The sequence below is a fragment of the Brachyhypopomus gauderio genome, chromosome 2 (genome assembly GCF_052324685.1).
Source record: "Brachyhypopomus gauderio isolate BG-103 chromosome 2, BGAUD_0.2, whole genome shotgun sequence".
Taxonomy (NCBI): domain Eukaryota; kingdom Metazoa; phylum Chordata; class Actinopteri; order Gymnotiformes; family Hypopomidae; genus Brachyhypopomus; species Brachyhypopomus gauderio.
In genome coordinates, this window is record NC_135212.1 from 47,934,364 (window position 1) to 47,962,049 (window position 27,686).

The 27,686-nt window shown below is 41.0% G+C and overlaps 2 protein-coding genes across 2 annotated transcripts in view; one reads left to right on the forward strand and one right to left on the reverse strand.

The window, feature by feature from the left end:
• The window catches only part of crhr1 (corticotropin releasing hormone receptor 1), a 103,126-nt gene extending 77,052 nt beyond the window's left edge, over positions 1–26,074 (reverse strand). The window contains exon 1 of the mRNA XM_076997170.1: positions 25,937–26,074. Within this exon, the coding sequence (XP_076853285.1) occupies positions 25,937–25,960 (24 nt within the window). The 5' untranslated portion in view covers positions 25,961–26,074. The remainder of the gene's footprint in view (positions 1–25,936) is intronic.
• On the forward strand, positions 17,191–21,111 carry LOC143508933 (uncharacterized). Its single transcript, XM_076997518.1, has 10 exons — positions 17,191–17,218; positions 17,594–17,790; positions 18,201–18,311; positions 18,527–18,601; positions 18,736–18,933; positions 19,386–19,577; positions 19,822–20,003; positions 20,291–20,355; positions 20,471–20,565; positions 20,832–21,111. The coding sequence occupies exons 2-10, from the start codon at positions 17,595–17,597 to the stop codon at positions 20,945–20,947; spliced, it is 1,230 nt and encodes a 409-aa protein (XP_076853633.1). The 5' UTR covers positions 17,191–17,218; position 17,594; the 3' UTR covers positions 20,948–21,111.
• Positions 26,075–27,686: the final 1,612 nt, after the last annotated feature.

A 27,686-nucleotide genomic window follows, 5' to 3' on the forward strand; every position in this document is an offset into this window, starting at 1 on the left:
TCCATCACATTTTCCTCCAAGATCTCCTGGTACTGAAGGGAATTCATGGTACCCTGCACACGTTGAAGCTTTCCTGTACCATTAGAAGCAAAACAGCCCCAAAGCATAATTGACCCCCCGCCATGCTTCACAGTAGGCAAGGTGTTCTTTTGTTCATAAGCCTGGTTCTTCCTTCTCCAAACATAGCGCTGGTCCATTGTCCCAAACAGTTCTAATTTAGTTTCATCTGACCACAGTACACTGTCCCAAAACCTTTGTGACTTGTCCACATGACTTTTGGCATACTGCAGTCGACTTTTCTTGTTCTTTGGAGTCAGCAAGGGGGTGCATCTGGGCGTTCTGGCATGGAGGTCTTCGTTATGCAGTGCGCGCCTTATTGTCTGAGCTGAAACTTCAGTGCCCACATCTGACAGGTCTTTTTTCAGTTCCTTAGCAGTCACGCGGGGATTTTTCTCCACATTACGCTTCAGGTAGCGCACAGCAGTCGCGGTCAGGATCTTCTTTCTGCCACGACCAGGTAACGTTTCCACTGTGCCCTTTAACTTGAACTTGCAAATGATACTTCCGATAGTGTCTCTTGGAATATTTAACAACTTCGCAATCTTTTTATATCCATTGCCATTCTTGTGAAGAGCAATAACCTCTTCTCTTGTCTTCTGGGACCATTCTCTTGCCTTCACCATGCTTGGAAACACACCAGTAGATGTCTAGAAGGAGCTGAGTATCACAGTCCTTTTAAATCTGCCTAATTGGTGCTTATCATGCTTGATTGCTGCTCGTTGACATCCACAGATGTTTTCAATACCTGATGGAAAACACTGGAATGAACCTCTGTTCTTAGGAGTGGTAGTCGTAAAGGGGTTGAATAATTGTGTCAATGAAGAAATCACAAAAAGGCCATTTAATACTTTATGACAAAAAAAATTGATGCTATCTTAGTTGCATTTAGTTCTTTAACAAGTCCTTGTAAGATTTCATTATGAACACAATTACAAATGTGCACTGAATTCCATAAAACCCTTCGCAGCATTGGGGGTTGAATAAATTTGATCACAACTGTACATATCAATTTGTTATGCAGTTCATTATTATGACATGAGCAGTGTTGGAATAGCATACATATGTTTGTGGCATATCGATGTGTCACACGGTCAATGACAAAAATTTTCAGTAAACAGGATAATCTACCAATATGATGAACATCAAAAAACACACTGTCTTCACAGTCACACAAGACATAGACTGGAGCATTATAATGAAGCATACTCTGAAGAATATACTGTATATTCTATATTAGAACATTATTAATTAGGACATTTTAGTGTTTCTTTGAAAAAGCTTGTTTAAATAAACTTTTTGCTGGACCACCTAGAAGGCCTGTCTAGCCACAGGGCAGCGGAGGATATGAGCAGAGATGAGAGTGAGGGTCTCTCTTCATGTGGGTGTGTGTCCTTGCTTGAAATGTCACTGAAAAAGGAGGTGGTGCAAAGATGTACTGTGTTATATGTGTTTGTCAAACTTTGCCTTGAAGAGTCACATTGTTAAAAAATGTGTACGTGAGGAATCCAGCCAGCCACACTTCAAATGAAATCAAATGAGCTAGAAAACAGTTTAGAGATACCAGAGATCTTTGGTGACACACACACCCACGTGCACAGGTACTGCCCTCTGTGCCCGCCGTTTGTCTTTGTACTGGCGATTTGAATATACGTGTGTTGTCACCTGTCTCAGGTGTTTCTGCCTTAGGTTTTAATGCCCTGTTGTTGTTTAACATCAGGACGTCCTCTTGTGATTTGACTACTGTGTAGCGTTCTCCATGGGGTTTTGATACTGCTGGTGTGCGTTACATATTGCATTCTTCATTTCACTTTTATTTCTTTTTGCTTCATCTTGCTCTTGGTTTAGGTATTCTGGTTATGTCTCATTGTTTGCTGACTTGTTACATGTTATACTGTTTATATACTAGCTTGAAATCATGAATTTGCAAGTGCTTCAACCCAGTGAACATTACATGTTCCATGTCAGTGTGTATAACTGAAACATAAAGCTCTTCCTGGTATCACTTGCTACTTGCATGCTTGTTTGATATATTAAAATGTAGCTAAATTGGTGCTAAAGGCAAGCAAAAAAAACACACTTATTCATACACAATATATAATATAAACTCTTAATATAATTTCTTTAATTAAAACTCAGCGAACTAGATACAAAACAAAGGCACGTAAACAGATGAAAATCTTTTGGGAAAACCCACATCTCATTTTTGCATTAAATAATGGCAAATGTTTACTTCCTAATGTTAGCTGTGAAATAAATGGTGGCTTCATGAAACTCCTCTTGCCTAGTTATCCTGGTTTATCTTGCTTATATGTATTACTGCTGGTCTCTTTACTGTCATGACTGTACATCCAATCAAAGTAAACCTCGCATTATGTGCTAATCTTGTTAATGCAAAGTACTAGAGTTGCATTGCAATAGTAAAAGTTGATCGATACAGAACTGGACCAACACAGAATTTGAAACAACTCTGGACCCAGTTTACCAAGAACAACAGCTCACCAAGTGTGACACCACCAGTCCAAATGTTCTCATTACAAAAGCCTTCTCACTTTGTGAAGACATTTTGTTGGTGTGAATTATGTTTAACACAATATTCACCTGTTTTTTGCATGCTGTAATATGTTATTAAGGTCAGTGGAGTATGTGTGAGTAGTCGGCAGCAGTAAGGTAATCAAATATATCAAGATATGTTTGTGCCCCATGTGCGTTTGCAAAGGTGCCTGTGTGAGCGCATGTGCACAAGAGTGTGTGAGCGCATGTGCACAAGAGTGTGTTCATTTGTATATGTGCATGAGTGTGTATCTGTTATAGAGAGGGCAGAAGGATCATCTGTTGCTAACTGGTGTGTCGGCAGCAGCTTGAGGCATTCTGTGCGTGTTTTTAAACCTTGCCCTTGTTCACAGGCACATGCTGTTTGAATGCGAGTGCCAGGGTGCACCAGGGTTCACCAGGGTCCTCAGATTCATCCTGCATCACCAGCATCACCCGCAGCAGTAATAAATGATCTCACAGTGAGGACAGATCAACTTTCCCAACATCAGGCAGATTAAGGAATCAAGGCAGCGATTTGCCTAGCGTACACAAATTATTAATCAATAGAGACATCATGAAACAGGACCTACGGGATATTTTTATTTCTTTTAATGACTGAATGTATAATGTCTTGTGTAATGTCTTGTTTTAAATGAAAACCCATATACGGCAAAACTATTCACCTGATTTCACCCTGGTCAGTATGACAGCTCATATATATTGTAGCTGGTCAGCCCCAGGTTTGTCCCTGAATTGCTGATGCACGTAACGTAAAAATATATTGGCAGCATAAGAGCAGGACCAAAATAGCAGTGTGGCGTTATATGAAATGTCCGCTGGGTGTTAATTTTAGCTGAAACTCAGCTTAGGGCAAATGAGATGCCCAGGAACCAACGCTCAGCCCCGCTCTCCTGAACTCACTTATCAGTGGGGAGAAGACTCGTCGAAATCGAGCCCTTGGGCGTGCGGAGCAAGACCCCGGAGCACGAGCCTGACCAGCCCCACCCCTCCCTTCAACTCACAGGAGGAGAGGGGCAGTGGACAGAAAGAGTTGATTTTCTTTTTTTGACCAGAGGCGTCTTAATGACCTGGAAGAGCAGAAAGGTGACCTCATGGGGGAACGAGTGAGCAGAAGTGAACGCTTCAACACTCCTGGAAACTTTTTCTTGGCCTCTAAATTCTGAGGGAGGTGTTGACAGACAGCAGATCAATTTTTAACTGCCCTCGAATTGTTTCCGAGAGGTCGAAGAAAGGGGAGTCAAAAGTAATTTCACATTATGAGAGAACTTGAGCATTCAGAGTGAGCAGGGCGTTATTCCTGGGCTGCTGTGAGCCCATGTGTGTTTGTTTCACAGCCATCTTTTCTTCTGAAAGGGGCTCTCCAGTCCAGCTTGTCAGCCCTTTTCCTGGGTTTAACACTAGCAATAAATAGTTTTTAATAATGGACTAAGGATGAAGGTTTGCCCCTTTCTCCATTAAACAGCTTACAAGCATGGCAGTAGCAGTTCACTCTGTAGCAATGGTTATTGGCCTTTGGTTGGTATGTGAGAAACCACAGGTTTGTGTCCCGGCCAATTTCAATAACTGTGCTCTTTGTCCAGACTGACACTGGAGTTTGTACAACCGGCACGCAATTGTGTTTAATCCACCATAAGCAACCTCTGGGAGGTAGACACATTCCTTTGGGGCTGCTTCATGGCCACTCAAACAAAGCAAATCAGGCAACAGGCCCTCAAACCAATAAAGCCCTATAAAACATCCAGGCTTCATGTGAGTGTTCGAAAACTTTTCAGAGGTGAGCACGGGTTAAGTTTTCTTCAGAGTTAATGAACTCACCAGAATGAGATTCTGGAAGAATTTGAAAATAAAAGAAGGCCCCATAGATGAACGAGAGAATAATACAGCCAGTGTGTAGAGTGATTAAATCTGACGTTCATCCTCCTGGGGCTGTCAAGGCAGCGATGAGGTTTTGTCTTCACTCTGGCTCATTCTGCTCCTAGCGTAACACAAACAATCCATTAAAAAGCTGGAGTGGAGGGACGAGAGAGTCGGAGAGTAAACCGGGGCTGCAGGAGAGGCAGCGAACGCCGGCTGTCCGAGACGAGCGCGCCTCCAGGTCTGCAGCGTAGCGCCGGGTTCGCATCCTGGAGCATGTGAGGGGGTAACAACGAGACGCGGCACCTCTCGCGAGGTTCAGAGGCCACGCCGGCAAAGCGTCTGGCGCAAGCAGCCTCTCCTGCTTCCAAACACCACGTGCTGCACACCAGGATTGCGAAGCCCCCCCGATATGTAGGTCACCCCCGACCTCAGCTCGAAGGCCGGTCCACGGGGGTGGACACGGGGGCGGACCGGTGCCCGTGGCACAGGCGAACCCCTGCACGGCTTTTGAAATCTGAACCCCGGCATTTTCATGCCTGGCCCGGGGGACTGCGGTTATAGACAGGCCAGAAGGGTCTCGAGTCATCTGTTGCTGATTGGTGCAGTGGCTGTAGCTTGCTGTGGGAAAACTTGGGATCAGGATCGGGGTCACATGTTCTACATGTAACGTGGCACTCATGTCAGTCTCTGCTGGTGACTAATGTTGGACAGTGGCCTGCTAGCAGGGATGCCATGGTAACTAAGAAAAGGGGAGGACTGCATTGGGCAAAGGGAAATTCTCACTAATGTCACACTTTTATAATCACACGTGCTCCCTCTAGAAACGGCCAGATGTTTGCTTGTCTCTCAGAAATCTTGGAGAGCTTCTACGAAGGTTCATGTCCTGAGATCTTCTGCTCTTGCGAGTGCTGAGCTCTTTGTACTAGTTTACTGGGGAGGCAACAGCAGAAACAAACGTTCAACAAATGTATTAAGAAGGCCGGCTCAGTTGTGGGCTGCTCTCGGGACAGTTCTGCGGTGGTGGTACCTCAGAAGATACCTCACAGCCGTTCTGAACATCTCACTCCCATCACAAACAATGGAACACCTTCATGAACAGGCTCACTCAGCTCCGCTGTAGCAAGGAACAGAACAGGACATTGTACCAATCACATTGTTCTTCACCAGAACATTATTGTGTACTGAGCCGCTACATGAACAGGCCCATCTATTCCCACTAGCTCATATCCACTATACACTGTCCTTTACAATTATACATGTTGCACATCTCTTAAGTGTCTGTTCTGTATAAGGATCGTTTACAGTTCACTGACTTACATCCCACTCTACCCGTGTTTACGTTTATTACACAAGACATTCTGTTTCTCATTCTTCACTTTCTTATTACTCTTTAGATTTTTTCATAATTTTTATATTTATTCTGTTTTTATATCTCAACATTAGCTTTTTACAATGTGTTTATTAACTGATATTAGCTGTTTGTTTCAATTTTTAAATATTGTCTGTTGCTGCTGTAATGTGTATATCTCCCTCTGGCATCCATCCATCCATCCATCCATCCATCCTAGAATGTGGGTGAAGAAATGAGTCTGTTAATAAAGTGATACAGGTGTAGGATGCCAAAACTTTGTGTGTGTGTGTGTGTGTGTGTGTGTGTGTGTGTGTGTGTGTGTGTGTGTGTGTGTGATATTGAGCCAGTGAGCTCATGGATGTTTTGTTGTCATTCTTGTTTTCACTTATTTTATTACTTGTTTTCAAAACGTAGCTACCAACACAGAAGAGTTCTCACTTGACATTTACAGCAATGGCATGTAATTGACCACCCCATCTTTACACGTGCATGAAACCCTGCAATGTTCATGATGGCCATTGTGTGTGTGTGTGTGTGTGTGTGTGTGTGTGTGCTAATAAAAAGGAAGAGGGAATCTTTTGGCGAGCTTATAAATGGAATCTGAAACATTACCATGACTGGTGTTTCCTCGAGGTAGGTTGAAGATTAGCACATACACATATATTCTGTGCCTTGTGATGTGTAGGATGGTTTGTGGGATGGAGTCCTGTGTGATCTGGGGTGTGTGGTTTTGTCAGGAACTGAGTCCTGTGTGATCTGGGGTGTGTGCTTTTGTCAGGAACTGAGTCCTGTGTGATCTGGCGTGTGTGGTTTTCGAGTTTTCCACTGCTGTCTTGACCTTGAGCTTGACCTTGAGCTTGTGCCCCTGCTGCACTTTTTAGCTGTGAGGTTGATAATTGTGATAAATGGGGATGACATAAGACTATAAAGTTAGCACAGGAAGTCAATATATTTTATGCTCAGATTCTTGCAGAGAAGGTGGATAATTAATAAGGATTCTGAGCCACAGTAAATGTGTGTGTGTGTGTGTGTGTGTGTGGATGGATTAACAACACTTGCTGTGGGTAATAGAGGGCTTGTCGTGTCTATACACGACACACACTGTACAATCTATACACACAGATTATGTGCTATGTGCTATTTATATGTGAATAAACATATCGGGAATTAGTACCAATTTACATTATGGTTACATAATACATTAAAAAACTAAATGAATGCACTTTGTGAATCCATTTACCAACAAGCTGCTACACCAGGCTTGCTGGCCAGACTATTGAAATATGAAAAATGGCAACATGAGAACAAACTTAAATAATCTCTAAAAAGCCTTTTGGATAGTTTCAGTACAAAATGCATCTAGTATTGAGCTTAAATGTAGGCTATTAGCAGACAGTGTGAGAAGACATTCAACTCTGCCCTCAGTAACTCTGCTGTTCTGACTAAAGGTGGATGATGACAGTCTGGTATTCAACTGGACCCAAATGGAGCTGGAGCCACAGAGAGGGTGTCAAAGACAGATCTACACCCACATACTCACATACTCTACACCCACATACTCACATACTCTACACCCACATACTCACATACTCTACACCCGCATACTCACATACTCTACACCCACATACTCACATACTCTACACCCGCATACTCACATACTCTACACCCGCATACTCACATACTCTACACCCACATACTCACATACTCTACACCCACATACTCACATACTCTACACCCACATACTCACATACTCTACACCCACATACTCTACACCCACATAATCACATACTCTACACCCACATACTCACATACTCTACACCCCCCATACTCAAATAGCGGCCCGCGGGCCACATCCGGCCCACGGGCTATCTATTTCTGGCCCGCGAGCTGTTTTGAAAAGTGTTTTTTTTTTTAGGAATCTTTTTTTTCAATCGCGCTATCCGCTCTTATTTTGAAATCGCGCACCGCGATCTCAAGACGATGCCTTTATGGCAACAACACACGTAGCAGACGCCCAAATGCGTTTCATTAGTGTAAAGAAAATCATATTATTATCATTTATTACATTGTGGCAATACAAGCCATCATAATGAACTTGTGAATTGTGTGATTAGTTAATACATTTTGTAGTAATTTAAATGATTAATAATAGTTTTATAATAATTTAACAGAGGCAAACCATTAGTAATATCTACAGTAGATATGTCTAATATCAGTAGTATGTCATAAGGTTATTTGTTCTCCATAATTTCACTTTTTCGTCCACTAGTACCATGACTGAATGCCCTCCTGTGCTTTCCCTGCTCAGCTTGAGGACGCACTGATATATATTTTTTTAAAACAAGAGTTTATTGTTATACCAGGGAAGCCATAAACTGTGTATAACAGTGGGAGCCTGGGGCAGATCTGAGAAGGTCCTGACAGGAAGCTGCAGAATAATCTGAAGTGACCCGTCCAAACAAAACATCCCAAACATGTTTGCTGAACTGAAACAGATTAGTAGTAATGAATTGGCATAAGTCCTCCTAGCCACAGTGCAGCTGTTCAGTCACAATAGCGTTTGCTTGAGAATACTACGAAGTTCCACTCGAGGGTAAATATAAGGGTACACACCCTTAAATTGATTAAACTGTTTCTTCAAAAACATAATAATTTGTATCAATAATTTTAAATTTGATAAATATGACTGTCCTTAAATATTATAAATAAAGACAAAGAGAAAACAGAAAATTCTAAGTTAGCTATTCAGTTAAATCCAGTCATCCGGGTATCCAGTTTTCACAAACCTTTTCTCAAACCATAGAAGGACATGACACACACACACAAGCTTCTAGGAGGCCAGAAACAGAACGCATTTCTGATATCAGAATCCTCTGTGACAGCCGGTGTCCCTGTTAATGATATTTTCTGAGAGATGGCCATGATTCACTATGACCATGACAACCTTCACTCCTTAGACCTGCTGTAGCAACAAAATGGGGTCAAGTACCTCCACTAGTCTACAACCCATGTCTGCCTCTTGCTTGACAAATGATGTGAGATTTGCTCTTGTCAATATGCCACTGTTTGGCTGCTGGCTTGTGTTTATGGTTTGGGAGGGCAGAGGTTGTTTGTCTGGACGTTACGAACCCTTCACACTGCCACTCATGGAGTACCTGCATACACAATCAGGACCAGGTTTCTGTCTGCCTGTGGTAAGCCGTAATGTACCGTAAAACAACGCACTCGTCCGTTTGAAGAACCTCAAACACGGAGCGCTGATCCTGAATCATAATATTGTTTTAGTCTGCTGTTTACTATTTAGTTCAGACATCAGGGAGGCAAAGGAAAAGGCATTCTACAACTCAGCTCAGTGCCAGACATGGAAAAGAGTGAGGGAGCAAGAAAAAAGCTTTGCATTCATAATAATATAAAATTAACATAATAATAATTTAGTGTTCCTGTAGAAAGGAAGTCTCTCTGCTTGAATCAGAGCGAAAAGGAACCTCCTCTGCTAATTGTTGTGTCTATTATCTGCTTTGTAGCTACATATCACAGAAATTCTCAATATCTAAATTACAATTCAAATAAACAGAAACAAACAGCTGCAGCTACACAGCAGCTCGTCAAAACAAATCTAGAGGAAGAAACATCTCCTGGGAACCGATAAGATGTTTGATGCATATGTTTGTTCTAAGCAAGAGGCAGATTCGGTTCACATGGAGGCTGTGCATGAGGAGGGACACGTGAGAACAACGCTGACGATGAATCAGAGACGCAAAGACCGTTGGCGGCTCCTTCTGCATGTGCCCCACATCAGCCAGGTTCCAGCTGTTTGCATTTTGCAAAGAACTATGGGCCATTGGGACACGTGGCATGTACAGCTATTGTCCAACATTTGTGCCAAGTCTGTTAGCTGTGTGTCCAGTTACATAACTATAATGCTGTGAAATGAGTCACATAAGGCTGCGTTTGACTAATACAATTATACACGTTAAGATGTTTTTTTTTTTACATGTGCCAAAAGATTAAGGATTACATAAATGCCCAGCTAACCTTCCCCCTCCTGTTAACTGTAATTGCTGTAACAATGGAAACACCACCGGCAAGGACATCACGTCACAGGATTCTCACTGGAATTGTCACGCAGTCACGTTCTTCCTTCAGCATCTTGTTGATGCCTACCAAACCTCCAAAAGGCTTAACGGTGAGATCTGACATCCCAGACCCCTCCAAACCAATCCACACGTGATTCTGTAGTGGTCTCCCAGTTACTAAATCCAACTGGCACCAGTAGTGTATCCTCATTGTCACCAGTTCCACACTACACCACTACAGAATCACGTGTGGATTGGGTTTTTGGAAACCATGGATTTATGTACAGTGTAACTAAGGTGGTATTAAGCCCACTGGCACTGTTGGTCAGGGTTGCCAGTTCCACATAGTTAAGCAACCGTGGACCAAGGTTATAATAGTTTTGGATTTTTCATTATAGTTTAGTTTTTATTTCATTGTGATTTTTTTTCCCTAATTCAGTTAGTTTTAATTAGTTTTTAGAGCATGTTTGCTAGTTTTTATTAGTTTTAATAATTTTTTTAAAGCTTAGTTTTAGTTTAGTTTTTTTAGTTCTAGTGTCACGGTGAGGGGGCCGGGTCGCCACCAGAGGGCGCGCAACCCGGCCAGCAGCCGATCCCAGCACACACCCCTGCGCACGCAGCCACTCCCACAGTCGCAATCACCATCATACTGAGCACCTGTTTCTTGTTTACTTTGCACTTCTTAAGCCCGCAGGTCGTCTGGTCCAGTGCTGCACATTGCCGCTACACGAGCATCTCTGGTTGACAGCACGTCCCTACCGTGTGTGTGTACGAGCTTTACCTTGCATCCACTGTGTATGCGCTACGAGCTTTACCTTGCATCTCCAGTGTATGCGCTACGAGCTTTACCTTGCATCTACAGTGTATGCGCTACGAGCTTTACCTTGCATCTGCAGTGTATGCGCTACGAGCTTTACCGTGCATTACGTACTACGAGTGTTACTGGTTGCCATGGATAATAAACCACCTTCTGCTCAACCCACGTCTCCGGCTGCCTCTGTCCCGACGCCCCCGGCGTCACATCTAGTATTAGTTTTAGTTTTTTTTATAATTTGGGTTATTTGTCAGGGGCAGGATTCAAAAAGTCCAAAGTAAATATTGTGTAATAAAAACTCATAAAAATATACCATTTTAAAAAATGCATTCAATTACTGTTGAACAACCAACAGTCCACAAGATAGAAGTCTTAAGTGCAAAATGTGTAATATTGCTGCTGAAAATTGCCAGACTAAGACGGACACGAACATAGGAGCGTAACCCTATTTTGATTTGCGTGAAAAGCCAAACTTTTTGAAGGCAATCGAGTAACACAGTCGTGTTGACATCCAGTCTCAACACATTAACTAGTGCATCCACCCGCTTGCGGTTTTTCTGCATTAACTAACCAGCAGCTATTTGATCACTGGTGAAGACGGTCCATTACGGTTCTCCTTCCCGGTGCTACCTAGCCGGGATGGTGTGTCTCTTTCGGCGGAGCTACTTAAGAGGCTAGCTTGTCAATACTGGCAGTTAGCCCTCTTGTGTGAGCGTTGATATTCGTGGGGTTTTTCCTCTTGAGAACTACTCCATATATTTTATCACCTGTTTCCACTACAAGACATGTAGTCTTTCTCGTAGTCATATTAAATAATCCCATACACGACTCGCCGTATTCTCCCAACTTTTGTTGTCATAATTGTGCAGGCTAGCATGACGAGCAGGACCTCTAAACAAGAGACGTGATGGACCATGAGGTGCCGTACGCTTCTGCCAGCTAATATAAAACTTCTAGTGAAAAAATCGATCTCATATCAGTTCACAAGACTTATAAATAAACTGACAAACACAAAAACGAAGGGTATCCTATCTATAATTTCAGTACGTTTTAGTTAGTTTTCTAAACATGTAATATAGTTATAGTTAGTTATCGTTTTTTTCTTTTAATTACCGTTATTATTTATTTCAGTTAACGAAAATGTTTTCTCAATATTAGTTTTCGTTTTTTCGTTCGTTTTCGTTAACGATTATAACCTTGCCGTGGACATTTTGCCTACTCAGTGACAACCAACCCCCCCCCACTCCTCCAGTCACACACACTTTTATGATGAATTAATCTGTGAGCTCCTAAAGCACAGCCATTGACCAGCCTTTTCTCGGCCACTTCTTAACTCTTTTAATGGTACTTTTTAAAACTATACGCCCTGTAAAACCACACTCAAGTAACAGAGTGGCTGACTTGGCTACCGATCCTCTAGTTTCTGTCTCTTCTGGCCTATTGTGTCTGCCAACCGGGTTCCCTCACTTCAGTCACCAAGTCCATAGGCTACACTGAAGGTAATCGTTTTTCTCTGAAAGGCTTCCTCAGTAACATCCTCAAATGGAAGCGTTAGTTCAATCAAATAAACTATCCACTCATTCTCCACTCAACACCATGTCTGGTTTCCCTGTAGTTACTGTAATACACTGTTGAGCCTGAAGTCTCCTACCTAGATTTACTACCCATTTCCAGTATTGCACTTTATCCCATCGACTGTTTATGCTAATTTGTATGTGACTATTGACATTCTACCCTTCCTTTGCAAACCTAATAGAGTTGCTCCTGCTTTTTTCTGTAAGAGAATGAACCACTCTGTGTTTACTATCCAATACACATGGATTCAAGGATTTAAGCATCTGACGTATAATGTCCCTGTGACAGACTAACTTTGCGACCTGATAAAATGTGCCTCAAAGAACCAACTCAACACGCCTAGTTTACAGAACATGTCCTCACCTACACCGACAACGTTTTTGTGGAAGTTGGAAGAACCATGTAGGACAGCTCCAGTGATACATCTGATATATATCTGACTTAGAGCCAGAGCCTATGAGCTTGCCAGCCTGGCAACTCAACATCTCCTCACTCCTCAACATCTTCCCACTTCAGCCACTCACCCTGTTCGCCATGAGTGACTGTTGCAGCATGCCTGCCTTACTGCTCCTCTGTAAAGCTACTCTGTACAAAAATACTCTGTACAGCTACTCTGTATAGTTACTCTGTACAAAAATACTTTGCACAGCTACTCTGTACAGCTACTCTGTAAAAATACTTGCTGTAAAACAATAGCTACTTTTCAAAACAAACAAAACAGTTTTCTATCATGAAATCAATTGTAGCTGTAAGTTAACATTCAATTTTGACAATATTACACCGCTATTCTGAGAGGCAGCTCTTTAGACTGGGTGTGTCCCCAGCTGGCCACCAACGTCACCAGACGTTGATTTTTGGTTGACTGTTGGTCATGACGTCGGATGACAAAAAATTAACGTCAGGATAACGTCTAATATTAACGTCAATTTGACGTAGAATTGTGACGACATATGATGCTGATATTTTGTTGGTTTTAAGTCATGATGTTATCTAACCTAAATCCCGCGTCTTCCAAACATCATATCCTGATGTGAAATTGACGTAAAATACCAACAATTAGTTGTGGGTTATGTTAACCAAAACCCAGCGTCTGGTAAACGTCGGAATCTTAACGTCTACTCGACGTTACATTCTAACATCATTAGACGCTGGTATTTTGTTGTTTTTGTGTCGTAATGATACGTAACCAAAATCCAACGTCACTCAAACATTGCATTCTTATGTCAAATTTATGTTAAATACAAACAATTAGTTGTGGGTTATGTTAACCAAAACCCAACGTCTGGTAAACGTCGGAATCATAACTTCTGCTAGACGTGACATTTTAACATTATCAAATACTGATATTAATATGAGTATGTATAAGATTATAAATGATATAAGATTGATATAATATTATTATACTTGACTTGGACGTTTGACATCTAATTTAAAACATTTGAAAGCAATGTCAGTTGTCAGGCAACAGAACTAGTCCCTCCACTCTGAAGTGATGTGGCGGAAAGATACAGGACTAAGGTGCACCTGTCGGACTTCACGCACAGTTCACGGTAGCGAGTTCTGAGTTTGTGGACGGTGAAGGTGAACGAAGGTGAGGAAAATATATAAATTCATTTTGGTATTGGTTTTTTATTTTATGGGACATGGCTGTTGAGCTCGCGTTTTATGTGATACTTTAGTTCTCAGCAGTTGCTTTTTGGTTAACTGGCGCCATTCATAGCCTAAAATAGCTATAGCTATTAGTGAATATATTAGCTAGCTAAAGTTTGACTTCATGGTATTGCAAGGCTTGCATAAGAATAATGTAAAATTTGGTCGGGTGTAGTTTGTAAAATCAACAATAGGAATAAATTCACTGTGGCTTTTGCCAGAGTTCTCATATTGCTCAAGACAAAATAACAGAAGCCTCCGTGAATGGTGTAAATTGCGTTATGGAAGGTGGGATGTGGTAGTTAAAATGAAAGAAAAGAAAAAGTGTGAATTGTGCTATAAAGTTCATTCAAATTTGTTAGTATTGAGTGATGCTGTGGGTAGCTTTAAGTTGTTAACTTGGCGGTGGGTAAGTTCAAATACTTTCGCGCGTTTTGCATTGACCGAGTCTCTGTACAGCCAGGGCAGCAACCATTTTTCCCAACAGCGTCAGGCCGTAGAGCTCATTTCCCGCCAAAATGTATGAAGCGTAGTTTTTATCAGAGTGCCTCTCAACTTTGCGCCGGGCGTATTGCAAATGGCGTGTTCAATGGATTTGATTTTCTTTGTACAGTATGTCCATTGTACTACAGGTTTTTGTTTTTCTATTTCTTGTAATACAAAATGTACTTAATCCTTATGAAAGCTGTTAAAAACGGATTGGTGTTGGTTTATTTGAGTAAAGTAAAAGTATTAATAAACACTACTTATTGCTGTCAACGTAATTGATTATGTCGCCAAATTGCAGCAGCCTTATGTCTTATGTCTTTGAATAGATATGGACTTTCAAATGCTGTTACTGGTAGTTAAGGGTAAATATTCTCATAAAATAAATTAACCTGTTTACATTTTATGGGTTTGTTGGTTAAATTAACACTTGAATTCTGAAACTAGTTTTATTGTAGACCTAACTACTGGATTTGTCATTTTTGTAGAAAATGGCATGTCTTATCTGAGGCGCTGGCGAAAAATTCGATCAGAAGCTGCAGCAATTGCCCTGGAATGTAGCAGTGAAGATGATTGCCCTGAAAATGTAGATTTCAATCAGTGTGATGTAGAAAATGAAGTTTTAACACCAGAGAGAAACGGTACCTCAAATGAAACGGTTGAACCTGGTGATGCAGATTCAGATTTTGGATATAGAGCAAATGTGTCAACTGATTCTGAAGAACACACTCAATCTGCCAAAGAAGATGAGGTAACCTTTCAGGAAAAGCTTGCTTCTTGGGCTACAAGAAGTACATGTGGAAGAAGCCAAATTGATGAACTGCTGGGTATTTTGAGGGATGAAGGTTTAGAAGTACCAAAGGATTCTAGGACATTATTGAAAACACCCCGCCGAATCCAGACTGAGGACAAATGTGGTGGACAGTATGTTTACTTGGGGATTGAATGCTCTGTTGTAAAAATTCTTTCCCAGAACAAATCATTTTTGAAACGTTCAAACTTTGTGGATCTATTGGTGAACATTGATGGAGTTCCTCTTTTCAAATCATCCAATGCCCAGTTATGGCCAATCCTCTGTTGTTTTGGTGATTTTGAACCATTTGTAGTGGCAGTTTTTTATGGCAGATCAAAACCTAGCTCTGTTGATGATTTTCTTGAAGACTTCTTAGCGGAATATGCAGAACTGCAGAGAAAGCAAATCACAGTAGATAGCAAAATAATCCATGTGCGGATCAAAGCTTTTGTGTGTGATGCTCCTGCTCGAGCATACTTAAAATGTGTAAAAGGACACACTGGCTACCATTGCTGTGAAAGATGTACAATTAAGGGAGAGTATAATAACAAAAGAGTTGTGTTCTTGGGAGAATACCCATTAAGAACTGATAGAGATTTCTCTAAAAGACTTTATGTTGATCATCAGGTTGGAGTGACCCCTTTACTTAATGTAGGAATTAGGTGTGTCAGAGATTTTCCTCTGGACTATATGCATTTAGTATGTCTTGGGGTTGTGAAAAGACTGCTGTGCTTTTTAAAACAAGGACCACCTGAATGTAGACTGTCAGTTAGACAAGTAGGTGAGATTTCAACTCTTCTTGTGTCTCTATCTGGAAAGCTGCCAATTGAATTTGCTCGGCAACCCAGACCACTAACAGAACTAGATCGATGGAAAGCTACAGAGTTTAGGCAATTCCTTCTCTATACTGGACCTGTAGTTTTGAAAAAGGTGTTGCACAGCAATGTATATGAGCATTTTTTGTGCCTAACAGTAGCTGTATCGATTCTTCTGGACTCCTGTGAGAGGAAGCGTGCTGCTTACATGGACTATGCTCAACAGCTATTAAACTATTTTGTAGACAACTGCAAGCATATATACACAACATCATTTTTGGTGTATAATGTTCATAACTTGAAACATCTGTCAGATGACACTAGACATTTCCAGTGTTCTCTCAATGACATATCTGCATTTCCTTTTGAAAATTATCTACACAGTCTGAAGAAATTAGTAAGAAATGCCAAGAATCCCATCAGTCAAGTTGCAAAGAGACTTTTTGAACTCGAGAGGGCAGAAAGCCACACACAGAAGATGACAAACAAAAGTTGGCATTTTGTTTCAGTAAAAAAGAGAAATGGATGTTTCCTCTTACACAATGAAGACTTCGCATTTGTAAAAGAAAAACGTGATGATGGCAGCTTGTTATGCGAGATCATTTCACAAAAGAGCCTGGAAAGCTTTTTTACTGTACCTTGTGACTCCAAGCTTATTAATGTTGTGTTCGTCAGAAACTTGGAGAGAGTACAGAAACATCGCAGGCTTCTTAAGGTTGAAGAAATGAACCGTAAAGTGGCTTGTCTTCCCTATCAAACAGGATACGTGCTTATGCCTTTACTGCACAGCATGGAGAGAAAAGAATAAAAGGGTATTTACTGATTCATTTGTAGTAATAATACTACTACAATCTAAAATGCATTTTTGGTTCATGTACCTATTTGTCATTCAACAACTTAATCGTAAAATATATATTACTTCCCCTGTGATTAACAACATAAGTGTTTGGTTTCCCCAAGGCTCTGCATTGGTGTCTTTATCTGGAACTATACATACCACTTATGGTTTTTAGGGCCATAGCCAAAAATGTAGTGGCACGACACAAAATAGGTGGGGAAAAAAAGAATAGGCGGTATTTAGACTGCCGAATTGTGCTGTAAATACGTGAAAACAACACTGTGCTCACTTTAGTTTCTCAGCATCGTCTGTTGAACGGATGTTGGCACTTCTGCATATCAGTATCACTGGTCAGTTTAAGTGTCCTCCATGAATTGCATGGCCACAATTGACTTAACTGGGCATTTTCATCAGATATAATGCGTACACAGAGGTGAAATTGTGATGATGCCATGTTTTGTAACTTCTTTTTTTTGCCAGTGCATCCACTGTGCTCCCACAGACTTTTGGGTGCTGGGTAGTTTGATATATCCCTAGTATTTTTTATGTAAAAAGTTGTTTATATTTTTGTTTTATGGGAAGTGACATAGATTAGCCTGTTTTTGAGAAACTGTAATGGCAGTATTATTTTCTTAGCAACAAAGGATGTTTGCTTTGAGTTATCTATACATTTATTTCTGTTTTTAAATGCATGTTTTAATTTATGCCAGTTTGTGGTGTTTCAGGATGGCTTGGGTTAGGGCAGTGTGGCAAGAGAAGAAAAGGCAAGAAGAAGGAACAGTGCCAGACAGCTGGGTAGACACACAAAACATGTTACTGTACTGGCCAAATGCTGCAAATGCAACAAGGTATCGGAATGACCGTCGCAAACCATCTGATGGTTGGAGAAAGTTTCCCCTTCTAAAAGAGAAGATGAGATCTGGTAGGTACAGTTACATGTTAACAGGGCCTAAGTTTTACAAAAAATAACATTCTTTAGTCAGAGTTACAAGATTTGCCTCTACAGCCCACCTTAAATGATGTGGTAGTTACAAAAAAATCTGAAACAACGAGTGGTGTGAACTGTAAAAAAAAAAAAAAAACACACAGGCACATGGCTAACGAAAACAAGAGAGACTAGAAACAAAACATGGACAGGATTAGGGAACAGGGAGACACGAAGGGAAAACCTGGAATGGAGGCGGGACAGGAGGGCATTCATGACAGGGAAAAAATAATTTCAGCCCCTGTTTATGCCTGTTACATGCTTTGTCACAAGATACACCTGCCATATCAGTGTTATGCATTAACAGACTTGTTGCTTTGCTGTTTGTTCTTATTTGTGACTTATAGATGACTTCAACGAATGTGACAATTGTGACTTCACGAGTAGTGCAGAAGTTGAAGAAAGTCCTGAAGCAAAGCGAAGAAGAAAAACTAAGACGTTTGAGGATTGTTTGACAGGTAGGTTTTTTTTGCATCCATCTATGCATACATGTATCTCTCGCTGTCTTATCTGTCATCCTCTACAACGGTATCTATCAATTTCTAGTAGTTATCTTCCTGATCTTTAACTTTGCCTTATTTATTTGACATCTTACATTTTTTTGCGTTGTGAGCAGTGGTATTTCCTTCATAAATTGCATATAATCTTTTCCGTAATTTGTCTATTGAATTAGATGATGCTTCTGACAGTGAGGTAGAATTTGATGATGTTTATCAAGGAAATGGTCAACATCCCAAGAGTAATAAAGGTTAGTTATTTTTAGGTGTCATAAGAGCATATAAATGAAAACAACAAAAAATGTGACAGTTACAATTACATACATATTGCCTTTGTTTTTGTTTGACAATACATCAATTGAGAAATAAGATTTTTTGTTAACAGAGCTAGAACTTCCTACTCCTCCAAGGAAACTGGAACCTCTTCAAGAGAGAAAATCTACACTATACTCCAAAAAGGCAAACTCGTCGTCATCATCATCAAGTTCTGGCTCTCCATTTACACCCATTAGGAGGAAACAGACTTCAAGTGAACAGGGTTCTCCTTCTTCCTCACCTCACCTTAGATCAAGGGATTCTTCAGGTCTGTATCTTAAATTGAATTTTAGAAATATTTGGTCTTAAAGTGATTATCTGGGTTCATATACATAGAGTTGTATATGCAAGTGAGATGCACAAACACAACAACACATTAATTTGAGATTCAGTGTTTGATTCTAGCCTCAGTTTGCTAATATGTGTAACAGTTTTGTTACTGTCACTACACAGTAGTTCCCCTCAGAGCTGTGTGTTTGCATTTAGTGGGTAAATACTGAAATTAATGACCAGTAAGCAAAAGAGCATTGGGTTGCTGCTCAGAGTACAGCATATACTTCATTTTGGAGAATGAGTATTGCTCTTACTACAAGGAAAAAGAAAATTGACTTTTATTTACCTGCAATGGTATTTTGTGTTAGAGAAATAAGTTATCCATAAATGAGTCCTAAAATGAAAAAGTATTTGTCTGTTATTAAATTTCCTCTATGATTCTATTAGCTCCTCTGCAAATTCAGGAGCCCACCTCAGAAATGGAGACTAGATCATCTTGCCATGGAGGCCAGTCTCAGAAAAAAGAACAAAGAAGATCAAAATCACCTTTTGTTCAGCAGTCTACAGAAGCAACATGCTCTGTACAGCAGACTCCATCAACACAGAAAAAACACGTCCCATACCCAATGCCAGAAGCAAGTAAGTGGATAGCTGACTTTGCATTTTTGTAAAATGCAAAAAATGTTAAATTAAGTACTATTTTAAAAATAAAATGTAAAAATAATACTCCAGTAAAGTACAGATACAGCATTTTAGTACTTAAGTACAGTAGCAAAGTAGTTCTACTTTGTTACTATACATCTCTGCTGAGCACTGAATGGCAGCACAAGACTGTGCCTTGATAATATTTCTAATTTTGATCAATTTTTTTTCAATGCATTAGAATTTCAGAGAAAAGTCATGGAGCTGCTTGTTGATATCCGTGAGGAAGTCCGCAATTTGAAGACACAGTCTGGAGTTGCACAAAGGTGCGAAGACTCAAAGATTCCTGCACAGGCTTCAACACTTGAGGCCCTAAACCTCCTTGAGAAATCTCTTGAATCCCTTGAGGAAAAGCAGAAACTGGTAAGACCATACTTACTGTAGTGTAAATAAATAAATGTAAATAAATATTATAATCAGTGGCGGACTTAGCAATTTGGGGGCCCATCAACATTAATATGCGAGAAATAAGTTAGCTAATCAGGGGGCCCCTACAGTGGGCTGCAGTGGGAGGGGCCCAAGGCAATTGCCTAGCCACGCCTCTATGCAAAGACCGCCTCTGATTATAATGATTATTTCTATTGTTCATTGTTTGTCACTGTGTGTTAATGGGGATATACTATTTTTGATTTTTATTCCTCTAATTTCAGATTAATGGCTTGTCCAAGGTGGGAGGAGTACACTTGAAAGACAATGTGAAGAGGGTTATGGAGAAGTAAGCTTTTATTTCATTGTCAATTAAATGTCAGTTACAGTACATAACAAAACCTGTTGACTTTTGATGACATTCACCATTTTGATTGTTAAATGCTGCCTTTTTCTGTCCATAGGTTGATGACAAATGAGGTCATGGCCAATTTCAACATGAAGGGGGGGAAAGGCAAACATGCCTTTACCAAGCTTCGTCTCTTCACTGTTGTCACAGGTGAAAAGCATATATCCTTTTCTTAGTATAAACATGCGGATACTAGAAAAACCCGATTACATTCTTTGTTATCTTGAAAAAAGGAAGCTGCTGGCATTCACATAATTATGCCTAAATTTAGCCAGCTGGACTAAGAATTAGTTTTAATTAATACATTAGAATGTATTAAATGTGAATGGCCACCAACAACGTCTACAACTTGGTGATTTACTGCTTACTGTATTCTGTATTACTCAAAGATTTACAAATGCAATTCATTCTTACAGAAAGTGTCCAGAGGACCACGGATGCAACGGAGGCAAACATTGCAGCGGCTGTGTCCTTTTGTTTAAAGTATGCCCCAGATAGAGTGGGTGGAGGCGGCAGAAAAAAAAAAACTTAAAGGACTATTTTGAAAGACTGCTGTGGAGTTTGTGTAATTTCTGTTGGTGGTGGAGTTCTGATAGTTATTTTGAATACTGTTTTTGAATACTAAACTTTGTTTTGGGAATATACTGCTTAAAAACAAGGTAAGCATATCATTTCAATAAAAGGGTTTTGATATCCTGTTGTATATGCCATTTAATCCACACATTAGTAAAGGTTAACTTCTCTGCTTAAAATTAATAACTCAGGTTTATATTGTTAATTAAATTAACATCCAGTTTTCATTTCCAACCATTATTCAACATCTGTCTAACATTGGAGCTTGATGAACCTGACATCGGTTTTCGACAAATATCTGACTTTGATTTCCAACTGAAATTCAATGTCTATCTATTCTTAGAGTTTAATGTCAAGATAACTTTGGGGTGTAACGTTAGCTTGACTTATTTCCAACTTAAGTCAAATGTCTAAATAACATTAAAAACATTGATGGTTTTTGACTGATAATCCAACTTTTGTTTCTAACTAAAAATGAACATCTGTCCAGTAGTGAAGTTTGAGGTCAACCTAACTGACTGATAACCAACCCTAATTTTATGTCTCCATAACGTTAGATCTTGATGTCAACCTGACGTTGGGTTTTGACGTCAACCCGATTTTCATTTTCAACTAAAATGTAACGTTTATATAACGTTGGAGCTTGTCGTCAACCTGACGTTACTTTTTGAGCAATAACTGACTGATAACCAACCCGAATTCAACGTCTCCTCAACGTTGGATGTTGATGTTAATATGACGTCGGGTTTTGACGTCAACCCGATTTTCATTTTCAACTAAATTTAAACGTCTGACCAACGTTGGAGGCCAACGTCTGGCTGACATCGAAGTGACGTCCTGTGCCTGCTGGGTCACTTCAAACACAGCCAGACTCTGTCACATCCCTCTCCCTCTCAACCAGCCACACCCTCTCCATTTAATCTCCGTCATGCAGATAAATCCAAACATAACCACACACACACACACACACACACACACACACACACACACACACACAATATTGCATTGTGTCTGTAACACACTCTGATATGTTAAACAATAGTTTGTTTTTACATTTGTGATTTATGTATGTAAGGTAATGTACTCCAAGTTCCTATGAGACTATGTTAAATTTTATTTTATTACCAGTTATAAATGTCTTTACCTCAGACTGATAATACAAAACAGACATTGAGTTCAATTATTTATGCTGAAGTAACAATAAAAAACATGTTTTAGGATTATTTTAAATATTGGTAAAGACTAGGCTTACTTAGGTTTATTGTACTGTGAAAATGTCTGCGAAAGTAGGATACTGTTCATTTTACAGCAACTTACTGGCGACCCCGCTACCAGTTCTTTATTGTTTTCTGACTGTGTGGTTCTTTTTTTTTTTGTTTGTTTTGTTTTTTACAGTGTAGTAATCATCCGCTTCCTCTCTGATAGTGCTGCCTTCCTGGATGCCTCTGCTGCCTTCCTGGATGCCTCTGCTGCCTTCCTGGATGTCTTCCATGAATCACCTGACCCAGTCACCGCTCTGCTGTGCTGCAACCGCTCTGTGGCATCTCTGAGGTCCTCAGCTCTCTGAGCTGCCTGGACAGCCTCTCCTTCCTGCTTTTATAACTGCAGCTTTTATTGCCACATCTTTAGAACTCAGCAAAGTCATCTCCACACGTACCCTTGGCACATTCAAATCCCTCGACTAAACTTGCCTTTGGCAGCTGAAGCATCCCTTTCCCATACCCAGCTATACTACTTAGACAAGGAGGCACATCTCACCACTTCCTTATGGCCTTATATTCATCCACTCGTCTACTAGCAACTCCATAGACCGTTACCTCATTTTAACTGATACCTCATTTGTTGATGCCAACATTTCAGTGAAAGGTATTTATCAATACTGTCTGTATAAAAACAAAATTGTATATCTTCAAAATAGTCTAGAGTGTGGTCCCTGAAAGAAACGAAATGTGTTCCACAACAAACGTGTGGTACTGAGCAAAAGGCATTGGAAAGATCCAAACATTACTACATGTAGATCCCTGCCCTCCTTCCTCGCTGACTGGATCTGATGCATGATCACACTACTATCTCACAAACATCCCGAAAGGCTTGGGATCTGTGCCGTTTGCACTGATGTGTGGATTAAGCTATTAGCTTTCAAGTACTAGTACTTTCTGTGCAACCACACTAAAAATATCTTTCCCTCCACATCAAGAAGACTAATTGTTCTGAACTGTTCTATGCTCACTGTATGTTTCTCTTTTGGCATTAAAATTCCTCCCTGCTCTCTGCCACTCCTTTAGGATAATTCCTTTCATCCTTGTTACTACCATCAACTCCCACAAATGCCCGAGGGCATCCGACGCAGTGTTATAGTGTCGATAAGCAGCTCTGCTAGGGGCCCTGGTGCCACAGCAACTCCCACGTGCTGTAGAACATCTCGCACGTCTTTTCATGGTGGATGGCTAACTGCCTCTTTGCGTTTCCAGTCAGTGGAAGGTCTTCCAGAAGCTCCAACTTCCTCCCCCTCTATTTGTGTGCAATCTGTCAAAATACTTTTCAAACTCCTTTTTCCCAACCTTCGAGGCACCTTATTTCTATGCATCTGGTGAGAAAAGCGGAACGGAGGAAACTGCTTTATGCTTCAACAACATCTACCAGACATATTATGTGATATATAACATACATTCCTAAAATCTAACTGGACTTTAGCAGTAGATCCCATTGTGAAAAGTTTTTTTTTCTGACAAATATTGATTTTTATATTTGCACAGCATTGTACAATGAATCAAACTTAACGTGGGACTGAACTGATGAAACACACATTGAACAAGAAACACTTTACAGCAGTTAGCGGAAGCATGTTTCAACAGAGGCAACTCACAGTAGCCCATCACACTGCAGGAGTCTCATTACAGAGCCATCTCACCGTCTCACAGTCTGTGTTTCACTCAGTCATTACCCATTATATCCTTTATTCTGAAGCACATGAGCAACAGTCTACTCAAAAAGCAATCTCCATAAATCAACCTTTTAATCTACACACAAATTTGCAACACGCACGCACGCACACACACACACACACACAGACACACACACATGCACACAGCATGATCATGCTGTCAGCGAAACCCTCTGCCTGCTTCCTGTCTTTCCAAAGACTCTGACCTCTGTTTGCTCATTTGTGTGCCTCTGTAACAGGGCTAATTAAGACCAAACTGTAGAGCAGTAGCCGGTGTGAAGACTCCACCTGAGTGCCTGAGTCATTAGTTAATGAGATCATCGTGCTCACCGAGCTGCGATGGACTGACTTTAATTGCACAAAAAGTGTCAAGAGGCTGAGGGCCAGGGGTCGAGGTGGGCCTGTGTCATCTGGACAGGTGTCACACACTGTGTCAAAGACACACCTGTGCCCACCAGAAGAGACGCGTGTGCCCACACAAAAGAGCCTGGCCTAAGAAACCCAGGCCAGGGAATCAAAACTAATGACTGACCTCCATTATTAGGAATTTACTACAGTGCCCCTGAAGTATATTTTTTTACAACACAAGAGCAGATAATGGTCCGGTTTGAGGGGATGGACAGAGAACAACATGGGCTTTTTCACAAACAAGAAAGATAACATCTCTGTCTCTGGCTCTCTCCTATCATAATCACAGCCAGGCTGTCACTTCAGCCCATAGCAGCGTGTGACTAAGGTCTTTCCCTTCGAGCCTCGTCTGGGCGGTGATCACCTCAAGCAAGAGACATTACATGTAGGAGCCACGAAACGTCAATCAATATTTGAGAAAAAAAAAAAGAGATAGAAGTATTCTTGTGATTAGACAGGCAACTGAGACAGAAGATGCAAATGTGAATGTCACATGGAGTGCTGGATATTTGTAGGCCGTGCTTAACTCTAGTCCCAGTAAGGAGGAAACGATTAAAAAGTGTAACGTCACCGTGCTCTCCCTTTGAAGTTAAATAAAAACCTTTAAGACTTTCAAAATGATAGTTGAGAAATCATCTACTAGGTTATAAGATAACAAAAAAGTATGAACAATTTGTTTTAGTTTACTTTCATTTGCTGCAATGGGTTACCGTGTTTATAAGGTAATAAAACGTATTTAAAAAATACTGTTATTCAGCACTAATGTGATGAGGCTGTTGACTTGGTAAAAAGTTCAGCTCCTACGTGATTTGACGTATTTAAACTTCCTTACTCTCGTGATGCCAGTTTCAAGCAGTGGAACACGTTTCGTGTCATCGTATTACCAAGCAGTCACGGCTCTTACATTATTTGTTTCAAGAAGCTACTGATGACAACCGCCTTTGGTCTATGGAATGTTGTTTGTAGGGAAGCACCAAGCCGCTATAATAAGCGCAGGGCATGATAAACACCGGTGGGTTGACTGAGTCCAATTTCTGTCTATGTATTGCCATGAGAATTCAATTGCACACCCACACGCTGCTGAGTCATTTGAGCAATTTCCCCCGTCTGACGATAATCGTTAAGTAATTACCACTGACACGTTCCCTCATATTCCATCGCCTAATTCGATTTATTCAGGAATCCCTTATATGATACTATTCCCTTAGTGCACTAATTGGGTTATAATAAAATAAGTTTGGCTTCGACTCGGTTTTAAGATAAACTGTATTTCGTTTTTAGATGATCAAACCCTAAAATGAGGTTACACCTGGCTAAACACCAGTGATGTCCTAAATGTAATGGAGCATAAACACGCTTAGTCCCCGCGGCGACGTTTACCATGTGAATTATTCAATGATTTTGCCTTCAGTTGCAAACGATTTCAAAATGGAAGAAATCTCAATGGTACATTTTCATAGAGCCTCAGCTGATTCTTCACCTCGTTGATGCGCTTGCGCTGAATTACACGTTTGTGAATGTGGAAAGTTGCGGTAAAGTTTATGTATTGCATTGTCCTGAAAAAAATAAAATAAAACATCTGAAATTCAAACTTACTTGAGGATGCAGAATGCGATACATTTTCCGCACCGCTCGTTCTGCAGAAATATCCGGAGTGTGGAGTGGACGGAACCGCTTTCACGGCACCAGCAGCGACACGTCGCCCGTGTGGATGTTCCGCTCCGCCGGGGTGACCCAACTATCCCAACCGGACAGATCTCTCCTCACCCCTGGTCACGGTCAGCACCACATCTTCATATCTACGCCGAGAAACACAAGTGGAGCGGCAGGTCAGAGAGCGCGTCCATCCTGAGCCCGTCCAGTAGTTCTGTTACATCTTGCGCTGTTGAAATGCGCTCTTCATCTTCCTCCCGCAGGTAACTGTGTGCCTCAATGATTTATAAGAAGCCTTGAGCTGTTTAAATCCGTAATAGGCAAGTAGTATCTTAATTCCGCCAGATCTTCGCAGACTAGTAGCAGATTCGTGTTGGACCGAGCCGTGTCCTTCCGGAGGTGTCCTGGTCCCGACAGACCCCACAAATAACTGATAAGGGGATCCTTGTACCCCGCGGATGGAGTTGAACTTTTAATACACCACGTCTTAACCAATATTTATGTCTTCGTACAAATATGTGTCGGCAGAACAAGCTTCTGGGTTCGCCCGTGTGCCGGTTCTTCAGGTACGGACTTGGTGCCCTGGACTAGTCTGCGCGCCTCACCAGGACGTGATGAGCGACCCGTAATAAATGTCGCACTCTGGCGAACTGGCACGCGACACATTGGAAATGAAAACGAATTTAAGAACTTGCACTACCAAATAAAGTGCCAGAGTGGATCGAACCTGGAGCCGTGGGTGAACGCGTCGTGCGCACCTCGTGCGGGCTACAACTACACTGAAGGTTTACGCGCCTGGTCTGGGCTCCGCTTGCGGAACCGAGTTACGGGATCTGCTGCGTCCAATGAAACGACCCGCATATCAACTAAACATTCGCTTCTTTTCTTCCTTTTTTTTTGAACAACGAGTCGCAACACTAATTCACATGTGAGGAATTAGCTTTCTCCATGGATACATCTCATCCACACAACATATTTAGTTCGTATCTTAGATTTTGTGTAGAACTGCAGTTCTCTCATCCGGTGCTGCTCATGATTGGCACTGGGTCTGTGGCCGCTTTGCTGTCGGTTAACGGGATTTCTGCGTCTGTTCGTGGTGCACGAGCACCGCGCGACGTGTGTCACACCGAGTGAGATCAGTAGCCTACCGCAGCGGAACCGAAGCCGTGTTTGTTGGACTACAAACATCCCCACCCCTCGCCTGTAAACACATGTTCAGTAGACACATGATGTTGATTCTACGCTTTCGTACGCCCAGCTCCACGTTTGGGGTAAAAACAACAGCTAACGTTGTTCATGCACATAATAACATTAGTAACACTAACGATGTACAATCGGGTTCATTCAAATTCCTTTTAAAACAGCAAGTAGGTTAAACAGCTTCCAAGAATTTTGATTCATAACGTCGTATTTACGTATTTAAAGCAGTTCACCACTGTATATCTGGAGTGAACAGCATTCATAATTCCTTAACATTTTATTGACATAACTATGTCAGGACATATATAGTAACAATTAACCTCATAGAGCTTAAGAAGATGATGAAGGACTTATGTCCAAAATGTATTTCTTTGGATACCTTGTAAGGTTAAGCATAAACACAGGTTACCTGTTATGCTTAACAGGTTTAACACAGGTTAAGCTTAACACAGCCCTCCAGACCTCCAAAATTACTGGTGAATCATTGGCAAAA